Source organism: Zonotrichia albicollis, chromosome 6, assembly GCF_047830755.1.
Source record: "Zonotrichia albicollis isolate bZonAlb1 chromosome 6, bZonAlb1.hap1, whole genome shotgun sequence".
Taxonomy (NCBI): domain Eukaryota; kingdom Metazoa; phylum Chordata; class Aves; order Passeriformes; family Passerellidae; genus Zonotrichia; species Zonotrichia albicollis.
Window position 1 is genome coordinate 20,993,105 of NC_133824.1, and position 17,795 is coordinate 21,010,899.

The 17,795-nt window shown below is 36.7% G+C and overlaps 1 protein-coding gene across 3 annotated transcripts in view; it reads left to right on the forward strand.

Annotated features, from left to right (window-relative positions):
* Positions 1-15,537, forward strand: part of PRKD1 (protein kinase D1) — a 117,237-nt gene extending 101,700 nt beyond the window's left edge. The window contains exons 15-18 of one of the 3 annotated variants that reach the window (XM_074542753.1): positions 1,343-1,441; positions 2,480-2,747; positions 12,274-12,359; positions 14,572-15,537. In XM_074542753.1, coding sequence (XP_074398854.1) covers positions 1,343-1,441; positions 2,480-2,747; positions 12,274-12,359; positions 14,572-14,790 — 672 coding nt within the window. In that variant the 3' untranslated portion in view covers positions 14,791-15,537. The remainder of the gene's footprint in view (positions 1-1,342; positions 1,442-2,479; positions 2,748-12,273; positions 12,360-14,571) is intronic. The other 2 variants (XM_074542752.1, XM_074542754.1) reach the window with 2 other exon arrangements.
* Positions 15,538-17,795: the final 2,258 nt, after the last annotated feature.

Genomic DNA, 17,795 nt, shown 5'->3' on the forward strand with positions numbered 1-17,795 from the left:
GAAATTAATTATAGACCTGGGAGGACATTTGAGGTCAATTATTATCACTACCAACATTATGTTTCTTCTGTTTTCCTTTTGACATAATTTACCTGACTGGTTGATGAAAATCTGAGTAAAACAGGGGTGATAAAACAGCTTTCTTTACATGACTCTATGTTACTATCTACATTATAGATAGTAACCCATTAAGAGGACTTAAAACTGGACACATAGTGCTGTTGGCTGCTGGATGGAGGGGACATCAACCTACAGTTTCTCATATGATGGAAGAATTAAGCACAAGAAAGGAAGCACTAAAAGCAAACCGTTGGAAAACTACTAAAGGAAATTTGAGCCTCTTGAACTGCCTGATATCAAACCACTGCAGTTCATACTATACACTGTTAAACCTATTTTCTGTGCTGAGATTGGATCTCAGTGCTACCTGTGTCTGAGTCTGGATTCCGTTACTACTTCTGTTAACAATTTGTTATGGGATTTATTTGAGCTTCCTGTTGTTATATTCCTGTAATATTATCATACTGTTTCTTTGGCTGCCCAAAATACTGGTTTAAATTTAGATACACACATTGGTAGTGAGCCACCTCACAGTCAGAGAAGCCCATGTTTCAGCAGTCAGGAAAAAGGAAAGTAGCAGGAGCAACTGTACTATGGTGTTTAACATTATAAATTCCTTATTTGTTGTAGAACTTAACAGGTTTCCTAGTTTCCAGGCTGTAATGGGCAAAGCTGCCACCAGCTTTAGAATTTGATTTCTTCTGTTCACAGGTTCATTCAGCCTCCTCACTGTTCACTGCTCTAATGCAGTGGCAAATTCTGTCACCCCCTGACCAAACAGAAGTTGAATTAAAGCCACCCAAAAAGAATGGATATGTCACACTATCACTATATTTATGTGTTTGTAACAGAGCAGAAATACATACAACACTCTGCATTCTTTCTGCCATCAAAAACACTTCAATTGGATCATATAATATTTCTGTGAAATGTTTTTGGTTGAATCTAGATATGAAAGGTCATTCTGCAAATGTTGCTACATTTAAAGATTTCATGCACAAAAAAGTAAACAAATACTTAGAACCCAGTTTCTAAAAGATGTTTATAGTGTAAACTCTTGGAGAGGGAAAAATATTTGATGCAGTGAAACATGAAGAAAACTTGAGGCACAGCATTTTGGTTTTTGTTAAGTTTTTTGGTTTTTTTTTTTTTCATTGTTGAAATTCTTGTAAAAGGTACCTTCTTGTTGAATTGTTTTTCTTCACACCAGTCCTTGCTTCTCTGCTCACTGATACTGTTCAAACAATATAAAACAACCATCATTTGATTTCTTTATTCACAGATCCTTGTTGCTTTAAGACATCTTCATTTCAAAAATATTGTTCACTGTGACCTCAAACCAGAAAATGTGTTATTGGCATCAGCTGATCCTTTCCCACAGGCAAGTAGAAAATACCCTTTCTTAAGATACATTGTTGTACCTAATAAGTATTTATGTAACCTGTCTGCACAGAATTTTTAGGTAAGAAAAATTGATCACTTATTCAAGCTACTTCATAAAGAAGTTATGTTTGAAAATCCTTGATTCTTGTCATTTGTTTAACTAGATATAATTAAAATATTGAACTAGATTTTCAAGTGTGACATAGCTACTTGTGTGATCATTTCTAATTTGCTCACCATTAAGCACAAATTACTTGGCTGGTTGATTTGCTCCAGAAAGAAAGTTATTTTTCTGAAAATTTGAATAGGGCTCATGAAGAACAAGAGCTTCTTCTTTAATTCTATACGTTTAAATGCCATGTAGATCGCAGGATATTTAAATACACATTCTGACTGGTTATATTTCTCATTAAAAGGTGTTTTTATCAGCTTCTGTTACCTTCAGTCTACAGAATCCATCTATAATTTCCCTCAATCACCCATTTTCAAAATGAGTACTATTGATAATTTTTAGATAGTATCAGTAATTGGAAGGGAAGGATCTGTACTGAGTTGTTTTAAGCGAGAATTTTGAAGCTGCTTAATCTGTTACTTTGTAGAACTCAGACAAGGAAGTTTGTATAGCTAGAGTATAGCTAGATCCATAATAAAATAAAAGTGGAAGTTTAAAAACTAACTTTTGTTGCTTGTTTTAAGAGAAAGCCATAGGTAAAACATTTTTTCTGTTTGCTGTGTTCTTATGCTGTGAATGAAAAGTATTACTATTTATTACTACTTTTATCACAAACCTGAGCTGTTGAGCCTATCCACAACAGTGTTTTATTCATGGAATGAAGGAACAGAAGAGATACAATGGAGTGGTATTCCAGTCTACTGTTTCAGTGGAATAAGAATATTCCTCTCAAAGAGGAGTTTAAAAAAAAGTAGCCTTGAAGGAGCAGTAGAGATGCATCTTGCAACTAACTGATGATTCCCCAACTGTGTATTTGATAATAAAATTAATGTATGTCTTACTATAGGATTTTTCATTAAACAGGTAAAACTTTGTGACTTTGGCTTTGCCCGAATCATTGGAGAGAAATCATTTAGGCGTTCAGTTGTGGGAACACCAGCCTACCTTGCTCCAGAGGTTCTGAGAAACAAAGGCTATAACAGATCTCTGGATATGTGGTCAGTGGGTGTCATCATTTATGTAAGCCTCAGTGGTACCTTTCCATTCAACGAAGATGAAGACATACATGACCAAATCCAGAATGCTGCTTTCATGTATCCACCTAATCCATGGAAGGAAATTTCTCTTGAAGGTAATACCTGTTTGTGGTTGCTCTTATTTAAGTGCTCAAAAGAGTAGATGTATTTTACTTTTATATTATTTCCTTTTCATAATAGAATTTTAAAAAGAAAAAAAAAAATTCCAGTAATGTAATGTGTCTGTTTTGTGCTATCAGCTGTTATAGGCATTTCCTGCAGAGCACGTGTAGACTGCATATGGCATGATCTCCTAGCATGAGATCGCTCCAGGAGGTGTTGAAGGAGGCACATAACCACCTACAGATGAGATTGCTATAGAATCTGTGGGGAGCTTAAGCTCTTGTAATTGGTCTTGTGTATATTCATTTATGTACCTCATCATTCAGCTCTATTGCATCTGCAGTCTGTTTCTTGTTCTACTTGTTCCAGTAATTGAGTTTGGTTTCAATTGGATGCTGTACTCTGATATCTTTGTGTGGGGAAGATAAAAGTGAACAATTCTGTAGACGAGATTTCAGGAACAGTGTGAGAAAATGTCATACAAGAGACTTTATGCAGGGGGAAAAGGCTTGGAGATAACTGTGAGACCTTTGAAACTCGAGTTCTGGTCAATGGCATCAAAGACTTTTGATAAAAAACGAAAGAACAGTGTGACTAATTCACTAGGAACATCTTTAAAGAAGGTAAATTAGTTCTATTAAAAATGTGTCTAAACACAACTAAGTAGGCCATTTAAAAAAACAGGCACTTCTGGTTTCACTAACATTTTCACGTACGTAGCATTTTCAGGCAATTTGATTTTCTTTGCAATTTTTTTTTTTTTTTTTTAGTCCAGAGTTCTACAGGATTGTAAGTCTTAAAGCAAAGAAACATTATAAGCACCTGATCTTATATCCTTTTCTGAACTGTAATATGTGCTAAACTGAATTACAATACTAGCCTTTATAATTTCTGGTATTTTCAGTACCGTTTTTCTGCTTTTCAGGTGATGTGTTTAACATACTAGTTAAGCATAGTTTAGAGTAGTGTGCTTAATGCTTACTAAATATTGCAGCCATGTGAGATTCTCTTCTGAAAATGCTCTGAGAGCATTGTTTGTTATTTTATCTCAGTGGCAGATGAAGTTTGAAATCTGTTGGAAAAAAAAAAAAGCTATAAATCTGCACAATTACACACTGAAGTTCTCCTGAACCTCCACACACTTTGATATGTAAGCTGACAGAATCTGTTGGCAGCAATGCTTTATCTGTCGCTAGAGATAAGCAAACAGCAATCAACACAGGGGAAGCTGCAAGAAATTGTCTCCCACAAGTTTCTGCTGTGGTAGACAGAAGATCAATTTTTGCACTCAGAGGTGAAGATTCAGTAGAGCACCTACAGATAACTCACCTACTTGGGTGTTATCTCTCCATTTGTAGAATCACAGCCTTCATTAAGGGTTGATGGATAGCAGGCTGCAAGCATGCAGAAGGGAGGGAAACACACTAACTAATTACTAAATTAAAATCTGCTTATACATTGTGATTTTATTACATATTTTGGATTGCTCAGTGATGAACCACTCTATTTACTCTAAATGAAAACCTGGAAAATGTGTGAAGAGATTCCATTATGTCTAACAGAAGGAGTTGAAGTCTTGATCTCTGTACAAATATTACTCGATAAGGCTGATTTTTAGAGCTCAATTTTGAACTCAAATTCCATATTACTTAGGGAAAATAAAGGAATGTTTTTCTCAAGTCCTGCTTCACTCTCCTGCACAGATTGTGAGTGGGCAGGAGCTGCCCCTGTGGACCTGCTGGCTCCATCCAGTGTCTGTTACCTCTGACAGGGCAGCATGGTTAAAATGCAAACCTGTCCTGGTGTCCTAATGCGTCTGGTCCGGATTGCAGTTCTGAACAGTGCCATGTTAATTAATGCCACAAATGATTGGGTCATTTAGGGGACAAACACAGATTATTTTGAAGGTTTTATGAAGGAACTTCTGCATGCCTATTGCAGAGATTGGTGCTAAGGAAAGGCCAACAGCAGTTAAACCTTTTGTGTCATGCCCATGATTATTACTGTGAGTCAGAGAGCCAAATGTCTAAAACCTCTTGCAACTGTAGCTATTCCAGTGCTCTCTTCAGACCACTGTTCATGTAAAAAGTTTAAGAATGGCTCAACTTTGTTATTCCCATCTTCTATTTTTATTGTAATCAGAGAGGGAAAAGCATTTATTTCTTTGAATTCCAAAGATAGCACAGCAGTTAGAGTGAATTATGCTGTGTTTAGCACCACTTTGGCTTTAATGCACACCACATGCTCTTCCTGATACTTCCTAAACAACAGCATATTAATTTGTGAGGTGGAAGGCAGAGGGTAGTGAAACTTTAAAAGAAAAAAAAAATGAGACTGATCATATGTAAACAATGTATCTGGAGAAGTAACAGCAATGGTAAAGTAGCATTAATATTCCCAATATATGTTACTTAGTCAATTACTGGTCTTTAAGTAAAATTGGCTTTTCAAATTTTAAATTGCACTGATGAGGTGACGGATTAATAAAAACCACATGACCCATAATAATTTAAACTGCATGGTAATATAAATAATATATTTAATGTCTAATGGATTAGGAGGAAATGCACATGGAGATAAGTTGTGTTTTGGAGGAAAAGTGTGCCATATTGGGTAATATTCTGGTGAGCGTTGATTTTCTTGATAGTAACTTTTTCTGTAGCATTTTGTAGCAATTCTTAAAATCTGCAGTCACAAGCCATGAAAAAAGAACTTATTTGAAGATAAGTTGATGGTGATGGTGACTTAAAAATATTAAGCATATTTTCTGAATGCTTAATATTTTTAAGTCACCATCAACAGTTGTCTTCTCTGCCAGTCATTTATATGGTCTAGTCATTCACTGAGTCCTCTCTTTCCATAATGTGTGTGTCTGATGTCATAACCCCTAGATTAATTTCATCAACTCTTCCTGATGAGAAATTTAGCTTTTCTGTGTAGTGCTTTGTCCTTCCATTTATCCATTTAAGATATCCTTTTATCCAACTTAAGAAAATGAAGACTTTTCAGGTTTGTAGGTTTCTTCATAGGGAGTTCTGATTTTTACCTAAGTGGCTGCATTTTTCTATATTTTTCCAGTAACTTCATTCTTTCAAAAGACCACATCCCAAGATCTGATTCTGTTTTGAGATGTCTAAATAAGATTGTAACACCTTACTGTAGATAGGTAGTTTTTGTGGTAGATGTTTGGTATGTTTTAGAAAACCAGGTTTTGTTAGAGCCATTCAGCAATTCATTGCCCAGTCTATTTCTGCTCTCTCTTCAATGTTTGTCAAGCCAGGCTGCATTTCCAAATTCTGAATTGCTGTATGACAATTTGAACTTAATTCAGTCCTCATTGTGGCATTTTGCTAGATACTTATGTAGAGGAATCTACTTGCAGAATTCCTGTCTATTTTATAACTTGAAATTTCACATGTCTCAAACATGGAACCTGTTTTCAACAGCTTTGCTGTTTGTTTCCAGTTTTAACCTTCCAGTCTACCAAACTTGCATCATCTCAAGAGATTTATTTTTACTTCACTACATGACACAAGAAATAAATATTGCTAAATATAAAGATAGAACTCCATTATGGATTTTTTCTCTCTGTCTGTTAGTATATTTTATGTACTATGACTTCGCTGTGGTAGCTATTCTTTTGAACTGTATCGTCCTAAAATGTGCTCTATCAAGATTGGAATTATTCATAGTGTGTTTCATTGTACTGTCCTATTTTCATAAAACATTGTATTCATAACTCTTTTTTCATCAGCTACCACCAACACAGCTATTGCTACCAACCTGATGGGCTGTGTGATGTACATGACACATTGTGAATTAGGTGCTTCACATAATATTATTAGAATAACTTGGGAAGAAACAATGCCATTCCTATAATGCATTAAATTTGGTCATGGTGTCCCTGTTACAATGCTTTGTAGTCATATATATATACCATGGCTACCTTTGAGTCAGTATTTATTTATACTTCTTCCAGCATAATGTGAATAGAAAACTCTGAGTGCTTCACACATTAATGAGAAAGTCACATGAATGAATGAGCATTGGGTGTCAGGAGGTCAATGCATGTTATAGCTCAAAGATGCTCTCTGCCTCTGTAAATGTTTAGCTAGCTGTTGAAAAGAAGGTCTTGGCTCTTCTTACACATTTGCTTGGATAAAGTAGTATTGGGAAACCTCACTTGTAGGGTACAGCTTAGAATTGACAAGGATTTCTTTTGAGAGTACAGCTGAATCTGTGTGCCTGAAAATCTCAGCCAACTGAAGATCATTTTATGCTAAAATAACTGCATGTACACTGGAGCATTTGTCAACAAAGCTGTATTGACTAGCAGCAGGAAAGGGGTGTGTGTGTATGAAAAAATTATAATAATGATGACCTCTAATCAATTAACCTATTCTTAGAAAAATCCAGGGTCTAGGAAGTCCTGGACATCCTGTATTAGTTGAAGCAGCTTAAATTTGTACAAATGATGGCAGTAAGAGTAGGTAGTATTCTAGGTGTATTTTAAAATTCTTAATCAATTATAAATTTATCATTAATTTAGGACTGCTTTTTTTTAATATCCTTCAGGTGATTTCTTGTTTATGACATATGTAAAAAGTTTAAATCTGTAGGGAAGGACTAAATTAATGATATGTTTGTAACAGGGTTTTTAAGATATTTTGTAAACTTTTGCATTTATATCCAGGGCACGTCCTAGCTGAGTTAAAGCAGTCATTCCTGTGAAAAGCAATTATTCTGTTATCTTGATACTTAGAGTGAAAATTGTGACTTTGTCCGTACTACAATTATTTATTTGGCATATTAATAAACTTGCATAAGCAGTACAGAGTCATGAACCTCCTGACTGTGGAGGTTCTTTCCAGTGAATTGAAAGAGCTATCTTTCCTAAAATCAAAGGGATACAGAGCTTTCTAAAGTTTGCATTTGAATTTTTCTGTCGGGGATTCTGCTGAATGATCCCCTATCTAAAAGGCCAGTACTCATTCTGCTGGAGAAGTTGGCTAGTTTATTCCCTTTAACAAAGTCTCTAGCTCCTAGAACTTTATAAGTCTTCAACTGACTGTTTACACTATCATGAAAGGTAAGCCAGGTGCCCATAAAAAGGTAAACAGGAGTCCATAAAAGTGTTAGCAAAAGCACTTCCATAATCCTCTCAGAACTTTCACTCAGGTTGCCTTCTTGGTGATAACCTGGTGCATTCCCCTAGATTGTGTGCAGAGCAGAGGTGGTCTTTCTTAATGCTCTCAATTTACTTAATTATAGATTTTACAGAGGAATACTATAAAATTTTATAAAGCTCCTAAAATGTCTGGTAAGGATTACTTTGAAACCTGATTTAAAATAAAAAATCAGTGAAAATTCTTGAAAATACTTAAAAATACTATTTAATTACTACCCTCTCCTCAAAACTGCTTCATCTTCTTAGACAGAATATTTAATTTTGTAACAGATGATGCCCAAATTTCGCCCCCTGAAGTTGTATGTCTAAAATAAATCTTAATGCCTTCCAAATTTTTATCTTCAGTGTTTTTAAGCAGTACAACTCAAAATTTAATCGTCAAACAATTATTTATTTTTAATTCAGAAATTGAGTGAACATGAATCTTACTGTTCATTTTACATGAATTGAAGCCAGACTAAACTTTGTAAGATAGTGGCTGTCAGGATGCTGTCAGAACTGGATGGAAGTTTTGTGAATTTAAACACAGAGAAAAACAGTGAACTTTTCACAGGTCTTTTAAGCATTTTAATTCCAGCACTCACAATGTCGTTACTAAACTTCCTAGATTCTTCTTTGCTTTACCCTGTTCTTTTGTTGCCTTGCCTATATCTATCACTTGCATCTTGGCTACTGTTACTCAGACAGAACTCTTACAGGTTCAACAAGTGGCATTTCTTGAATTACATGATTTCCTAATAAAAAGCGGCAAAGACTCTTTGCTGTTGAAGCTCATATTTTCTTCTTTCACCTAAGTTTGAAAACTTTGAGTAATAAAGCAAATAAAATTGTATCAGATAGTTTGAGTTTCTACTTCAGGTGTACTTCTAGTAGTCATGTTTAATTTCTGCTTATTTATTTATTTGTGCTTATTTCTTAAGAGGCAAGGGATAGACAAAACTTTCCTGGCAAAAAGAACTCTAGATAAAAAACGAAACAAACAGCAAAACTGGTCACAGAGACAGCAGTATTGCAGTGGTGAAACAAGTAGCCTGTCTGTGTAAACTGTTTTCAAGTGCTTGGTGCTGACAATTGTAACCATCCAGGGAAACTGCCTTTTCCCCCTCATCATAGTTTTCTTCCCTGTCTTTTTTTGTGCACCTTCTCTAGTGATTTTTTTCTAGACCAGTGCCTTTCTGGTCTGTTCAACAAGCCATTTGTAATTTCCCCGAAGAATACAAAGGAATTTGTTATTACACGTAATACATCCTTGTCCTGAAGTGAAAAAAGGGGCAGAGGGGCCCCTTGTCCTGTTGGAACTTGCGGGAAGTTGAATAGCTAAATATGATATCCTCACTTGTGAGGCTCACAGCCATATCTGCTTCCAGTGGGTTGCACAGAAGGAATGTAATAGAGACATTATCAACCCTCAGTGGGTGCTTGACAGTTACCGAGGCACATACTGGGATATGTGCACCTACATCACAGCAGTTACCAGGACAATCAACCTCTCATCAAGTTCTTGACCTGTTTTCCAAACTGAGATTCATAGTAAATGATTGAAAAATGAACTCTGAAGATCATACACACCCAAATACCACTGAAAATAATAAAGAAATGGTAGCCCTACTAAATTCACATTCAGCACTGGCTTATATACCACAAGACAGACTGAAGTCTTACTCTAAATTCAGCAGTATTAAAGTAAGTTGGACAGTTGTTGCAGAAGATGCTGATGTTTGTTGATACCCAGATCTTCTGCAGTGGGTAAGGGACTATGTTTTCCTCTTTGAAACATCAGATAAAAACAACTATCACTACTTTTTGATAGGTGGCATCAAAGCCGTTGTGTATGACTGACTTCCCAATCTCTTCCCCACAGCTTGGAACCTGAGAATATCTCATATGAATAAAGAGGAAGAGGGTTTTATTTTGGAAAAGAAATGAGTTTTAAGAATGATGCCGTCTGTCAGTAATGGTCCTACTGGATATCCACTGACTTTCTTATCCTACATACAGTTTACCAGCATTTTGAGAGGGAGCAAAATAAACACAAGTTAGAAAATTTAGCATTAACTGTACTTGATGCTGAAAGAGTCAGTAGATAACAATCTGTTTGTCTACAATAGAAAAGTAAAATTAGGACCATCTGTTCCAGGAAAAGAATGGCTCAGAGCCTCTGGCAATGCTTTCTTTGTCAAAAGTCCTGAGAGTTATTTTCTGTCATTCCCGTGATTGCTCTGATTTCCAAGACAGTATTCATCACCAGGAAGTCAGGGCTGCTTTAGTGATAGTCTCCCATTGCCAAGAATAGGTTTGTCTATCAAATTAACTGCATAAATTCAGATAGACTGCCATGTGCATTCCCATTTTCCTGGATATTGTTTTCATTGTTTTCTGCCCCATGACAGAAGCACACATAAAGCCCTAGATGGCAAATCGAGCCTGCAGAGAGGAAGCCTCTGTTAAAAAAGAAAAGCTTTTCCATATTGTTGTACAAAATACAACCTCAGAGATAATTGGTTTAAAGAATTCTGTCCCATCTCATACTCTTAAAACAGACAAGATGATTATTCAGCTCCTTTAATACCCAGCTGGCAACAATATTCGTCTGACGTGTTTCAGACCCGGTGCCCCTCAGTGGTGCCATGGGTCTGTGTTACTTTCGAGACCAACTTTCCCTGTCACCATGATATAAACAGAGAAATAAAGATATAAACCAGCATACTTTGGACAAGCCAAGGGATAATGTGATGAAATGGAAAAATTGCAGGAATATTATCATTCCTTGTGGCTAGTCAGTTATTCTGGAATAGCAATAACTTTCCACCAGAACTCATGCTGAACATTTAGCACCACCTAATATGATTTAACCTCCTTTCATTATAGCCTCTTTTTTTTTTTAATGTTTTTCTGTAATTGCATTCAAAGCTCAGCAGTCTCATTACAGAGATTTTTCCAAATGGGTCACTCATTGCAGTTCCATGCATTGGTCATTGGCTCATGGGTCTCAGGTCTCATCCCTTCAGGCACCACAGCCCACATACCTACAGGGTGAAAGAGTTGGCTTTGTTCAGCCTGGAAAAGATATTTTCCAGGGGAGTCCATATAGCACCTTGAACTACCTAAAGGAGGCTACAAGAGACCTTTTACAAGAGCATGTTGTGATGGGGTAATTGCTTTTAACTGAAAGAGGGCAGGTTTAGGTTGCTTATTAGGAGAAATTTCTTGACTCTGACGGTGATGATACAGTGGGACAGGTTGCTCAGAGAGGTTGTGCATGCCCCATCTGTGGAAGTGTTCAAGATCAATTGAGCAATCCAATCTAGTAGAAGGTCTCCCTACCCATGGTAGTAGAGTTGGATCTTTAAGGACCTTTTCAACCTAAACTATTCTGTGATTCTGTGAATCTCAGTGAATCGTTGACTCTAAAACCACAGAAGTCATGAAATTGTTAAAGATGCCCTTCTCACTTTTCTGACACTGCCTAAAGCAATACTCAGTTCAAAAGAATAGTATTGCAAGACTTGATGACTTACAAAACCGAATTTCTCCACTCAGGGACTGGGAAGGTGCTGCTGTCAGTTGTGACATTGAAAGTCTCAGAAAAATATATACATATATATTGTTTACTGTGGTACCTGAAGAATGCTGTTCTTGGGAGGAAAGTGTTAAAGCTGGAAGATTTGGCAATGAGGGAATATTTTTACTTGAAGTGACCTTGCACCTTGCTGCTAAAAATGTTGGTGTAGGAAAGCTCCATTTATTATGCTGAGTGTTTCTCATCCTCTGCCTCTTTTGAGAAGTAGAATTCACTTGTAGAGACAGCAGACTCTCATAGACAGGCTTGAGCCTTGTGCGGTGACAGAGATCACAGAAGCGCAGCCTTGAGAGGAACTGGGGGTGCCACAGCCCTGTGATACATCGGGGCAGGCAGTGCCCCCCTTCTGCCAGGATGAGCTGAGCCCAGTAGAGCTGGTGTCCCGGTGCCTGTGCAATGGAATAAACCTCCTCCTTGCATTTCACCTGTGGCTTGGTGGTTGCCTTGGTTGCCTCCATGTGTCAAATCACACAACTGTAGACCTCATATGAGTTTTTTTTTCTCTTGAGCAGGATACGCATGAGAATTACTTTCAAGCAACTGTTCAGTAAAACAGTTTTAATGCCATTAGGAAGGGTTGCATGGGTGCCTGCAGGTACATCAGCATTGACTGCAATTTATAAAAAACTGGAGTGAGAAGGGATAACTGCCCTCTTTTTACAAGCACCATGTCTGTGTAGCTCTCTGTTTACATGTCTTAGCTGAAACAAATACATTTGAACTAACATTTTCCAATATTATTTCTTTTCAGCTATTGATCTCATAAATAATTTATTGCAAGTGAAAATGAGAAAGCGCTACAGTGTGGACAAGACGTTAAGCCACCCATGGTTACAGGTACTTCTCCAAATTCCATGTTTTTCCTTTTGCATTTGGACTCTAAAGATATAAAAAAATCTTCATCTTTAAGTAGAATCTAAAAAAATCTACTAACCTGAATATTATTTTAGGTCCTTAGAAGCTCATGCTTGTTCACCAATTTACCTATGGTTTCTCATTAATTTCTGAAATATTAGATTCCAATACTAAACAGCCTCATGCTGTCAGAATACATTAAAAAATATTTTATCATTTTTGTCTACTTAGAAAATTACATATATTAAAAAATTCCTTGTAGTCATTTGACTTACATTATTTCATTGCCTGCGGTTTACTCTGATTCACTTCTTATTAAAATTATTCAACGATTTTTCACTTTACAGTCATCACAAAAACTAATGAAATTGTGTGCTTGCCAGGAAAATACATTAACCACATTCAACTGAATTCTTCAAGTGAAAACTGAGATATAAGGAATTTTTTAGATGCTAGCAGTCTCTGTCTTGTGCTCACCATATGATATGGTAATCTTTTTTTTTATCCTGGCAGCAGCCAAATCACTGCAAGTTCAAGGCCCAAGACAAAGCAGTGAGGAGCCAGGGTCTGCTTCAGCATCCCCAGCTGAGGAGCAGGGAGGCCTGGGGGCAGCCCAGGCCAGGGCACTGTGTCCCTCCCTGGAGATGAGGACAGGTTGAGGCCAGACAGATGCATCAGCCTGTCGCATCTCCTAGAGGAGCTCTGTTTACATCTAGGAAAGTAATCATGGCACAGGCATGGCATAGACCAGATGCATAATCCCCAATCCCAAAGGAATCTTTATCAAACCAGAAAACTGAGTCCTACTTCAGTGTGTTATAGCTGGTACTGTGTCTCAAAGTAGATGGTGACCTTCTGGTATAGGAGGAAAAGGGCTGTAACTGCTCATGCTGCATCCCACCTTTCTCAGGGATGTTTATCTGGAGCTTGCTCTCTTACCCTTAGATTTCCTGTCCCTCACTAGTTCTTTTCCTCCAAGACCACTCCTCTGCCTGGCAGTCATCACAGAACGCATTTGCTTGAGTCTGTGGGGATCAGAAGTGTCCGGGCTGAGGTCTACAGCAAGGATGCTGGCTGTCTCATGTGACAGGACAGGGTCCTTCTCCTCTAGATCCACTTTTATTGCTTGTGTACTAGTGAGTGGAGGTGAACTAAGATGAGGCAGTTCAACAGCAGCTCTAGCCCCAGGGATGGGATGAGTCCTCTGTCTAGAAGAGTCCTGCTTTGCAGGCTAAGGAAAGATAACAGTGGTTACTTTTCCTTACAGGGCAGTGAGACTTAGTGGTGTTCTCTGAGAGGATGACTCTAAGAAATAAGCCAAAGTTTATGTGATACTACAGATGAAAGCTTTATGCGTTTACTTTGTTTAGGCTTTCTGGTGCTTTGGCTATGTGGTTAGGGCTGTGTCTTAGGCTGAGACAAGGGGAAGGAGAAAAAAGAAAACTGGATACAGGATCATGAGGAGAGGGTTAGTCTGCATGGGGCTAGGATTGGCTCTATTACTGCAGCTTCATGTGTTCTTTGGGTGGGAATAAGAAAAGAAATTATTAAACTTGCACATTTTGGGCAGATGAGTGGCTGCAGTGCATAATGGTCTAAACAGCATGAGACTCAAACTAACTTCCATCCTTAAATTTGACTGTCAACATGGAGTTCCAAACTACCTTAATGTTTAGATGTATGCATTTCTTTGAGGAAACCAGTAATTGCCCAAGTTCAGAAAAGGAGATTTTTCTATCCCAAGCTGAATTTGTGTTCTGCATTATTATACTGAGATACAGACTTAGCTGTCTTGACTGATACAGATCACTAGAATGTATTTGTATGATTTAAAGATGTTTCTTCTTCCTTATTCATCTTGTGACTAGAAGGAGGAATTGCTTTACCACCATGCCTCAGTTAGATATTATGGCAATCTATACATATCTGTACATTTTGCAAAACAACCTGTAATTCTGTAAAGCTCAATACTATAATTGTGACAATTCAATTAAATTAATTTATTAAAAAATCTCTAGAGATGAAATTTATATCTTTAGGCAGATTTCACATTTATATAAGATTTTTTCCGTTGTAGAAAAAATAGGGATGATCCTTTGATAGCTGAGTTAATAGCACTTTGAGTGTTATTGATAGCAAAGGGAGTATACTTTATTTCAGGAAATTTAAAAGTAATACTGTTATTCTTTTCCAGGACTACCAAACCTGGTTAGATTTAAGGGAACTGGAATGTAAAATGGGGGAACGTTACATCACCCATGAAAGTGATGACTCCCGGTGGGAACAGTATTCAGAAGAACATGGATTGCAGTATCCAGCACACCTTATCAGTCCAAGTGCTAACCATAACGAAAACACCAAGCTAGAAGAAACAGAAATGAAAGCCCTCAGTGAGCGTGTCAGCATCCTTTAAGTTACATCCCCTATAATCTGTCAAAACACTGTGGAATTAATAAATACATACGGTCAGGTTTAACGTTTGCCTTGCAGAACTGCCATTATTTTCTGTCAGATGGGAACAAAGCTGTTATGCTGTTACACTGTTGATATATCTGAGTTGCCAAGACAAATCAACAGAAACATTTTTGTGTGACCAACTGTGTTGTATTTACAAAAGTTCCCAGAAACACTAAACTTGTTATTGTGAATGATTCATGTTGTATTTAATGTATTAAAACCTGTCTCCACGGTGCCTTTGCAAACTAGTGATTTTCTTACTTGAGCCTCATTTTGGTAAGAGAGAACTTTCCCGGGAAGATCTCGGGGGTATTTTGTGCATCGTTAGTATTGTAATTGTAAGCAAACTCTTGAAGAGTAGATTATAACTGCTGTTCTGTGAACAACTTCTACCATTTGGATAAAAGCTTTATTTAGTGTTCTAGAAATAGAAAAGGCAAAAAATAATGAATTGCATAGAATTGTACAGTTTCAGATAACCTGTGTATTTGTATGTTCATGTATATAGATACACATGCACACAGTATAACTTGCTCTTAAGCCTAAATGCCTTAGTAAAATATAAGCTGCAGCATGTCAGTTGTATTTCCCCTTTTCTTAAAATATTCTTCTCTATTATGAATATTCTCTAATATGTACATTCAAAAACTAAATAACGTGTTGACTTTGTGTATGTTTTCAATAAAAGTCTTGTTAAAATAGGTTCATTGATGAAACTTTTTGTTTAAAATAACCCTGGAGTGGCATCAGAAGTATATAGAATAAATTAACTCATCATTAAGAAGACAGCGTGGAGGTAGGTGGGAAAATGCTGCTGGACAACCTCTGTTCCTTTCACACATATTTTATGAGAACCTAATGGGTCTGATTTTGTTCAGTTTTGAAACACACTGAGGGAGTGGGGAAGTTGATGCATTAAAAGAATTTTAGTTTTTTGAGAAATGCTCTGCTTCTGCTTTTCCACTGAGTTCCACTGAACTGCATATCTTTCTTGCTCTTCTTCCCCTGAAAACTTTAAAGATGCTAATTTTCATTTCTTACTATTACTTAGACTACCAATGCTAAGCTATTTAGTTTTAACAGTGAGAGATATTCTTGCTGCACTATAAAAACACATGACAGAGGAATTCACTAAAAGGCTGAAATTTATTCTACGCCGTTTTCTGTCTTGGAAAAAAAAAACAGTTAATGTATAGGTTGTAATGTAAGACTGAGGTTAAAAATGTAAAGATGCGTTGGGCTAGAGCTGGAAGTACGCAAAGATAAGAGCTAATAGCCACATATGGTAAAGCTCCACTGCTCAAATATTGGCTTTATGTTAGAGTCACGAGCTCTTCATTAGATAAATTCATTCTTTCATTGAAGAAGAGCTTTGTCCTGAGAAAATTTTTGCCAGATACATAACATCACTAAAACCAGAAGAATTTTTCCTCTGTATTTTACACCTCTGCTGGACGTTTATTATGTACCATAGCGAAAATGAAGAAAAGGCACCTCTATTCAAACAGAAAAAAATATATTCTAGAAAATTAAAAAGTACTGTGAAAAAATATTTATAAATCTATTTTCCTTCCTCCCCACTTTCTTTTGCTACTTCCACTTCCAAAAAAACCAAAATCCTTTTCTGCTTAAGGTCTCTCATAATCATGGTCTTTTGACATGTTCTGAAGAAGTTTTTGTTGGGCAAGGTCAAATGTGTCGACTATTCTGCCATGCTGCATTTTTCTTCCATATCTATATTTTCTGTCAGGATGTTCCTACAAGGCTAAGTATTGGCTAATCGTTGGCCATTTTTTATTTTTCTTTCAGCCTTAACCTTAATCGTCAATTGACAGTAAAGTAAACATGAAAATAGAGTTGGGCTGAGTATCAAATTTTCTGTTAGTAAAAGTGCACGTGCTTGAGTATATTTAAAAGTAAGTCCACTTACAGGTGCACTGGTGGACTCATGGATGTAGGAAGATTATATCTGTTCCATTCTATGAGTACTCCAGGGGTCAAGACAAAGAAACTAACTTTTCTAAGAGGAAATCAGGAGAATTACCAGAGTCATATAAACTTTTTTCAGATGCTGTTATTATGACTGCTCATAAGGAGCCCGGATATCACAGAAGTGCATTAATTGTCTTGTGTCATTCCCTTGGTATTAACCAGTAACAGATTTAAAGTTCTGCTTTCATATTGTTCAATTTAGATGAATTGGCATTTTAGTAGTTGACTTGGTTTCATTTACAATTAATGTACTAACTCTTGAGCAAAGGTGGTTTCCAACAAAATATTCTCAGAAATATGAAATAACATACTGGCGCTCTGTTCTTAATCATGGATAGTAGTGTAGAAATTAGGTGGGAAAGCAAAACACTGTAACTTTCAACAGCATGTCTAATAAGATGGGTGACAAAAACTGCAACTTTCAGTGAAAAATGAAGAACATTGAGTACTTCCACTAAATCCCAGTGTCTGCTGATTTCTTTCATAACAAAGGTCATCATGCACATGACTTTGCTCAGCACAGACCTATGTTAATCAACTTTTTCAATCTCATGGAGCATTTTCAATAAACTGTTTGCCAGTGGAGCAGAGACAAAAGTATAAATAAATTTCTTTCCTAAGAAACTCTGAGTAGTCACTAAACATGGCTTCCAAGAAACTCTTATTACTAGGGGCACATTTCACTTTTTTCCTCTCCATGCCTATTTTGTTTTTGTTAAGGTTTTTGAGTGCTGAAGCTTGCTTCATCACTTTAAGAAACTTGTGCAATATTCATTGCTTTTCAAAAATAATCTGCCTTTAGCCAATATAATACATTAATTTTTTCCCTGCTGTTGTTCAAAAATATTACACTGTGAAATTTGAGTTCTTTGCATTTGAGCCAGACAGATGAATTCACTGATTCCTAACTCGTAGCCTAAATGGAACAGACACATCAGCATCAAAGTGTACTGAAGCAAATCTGGGGTC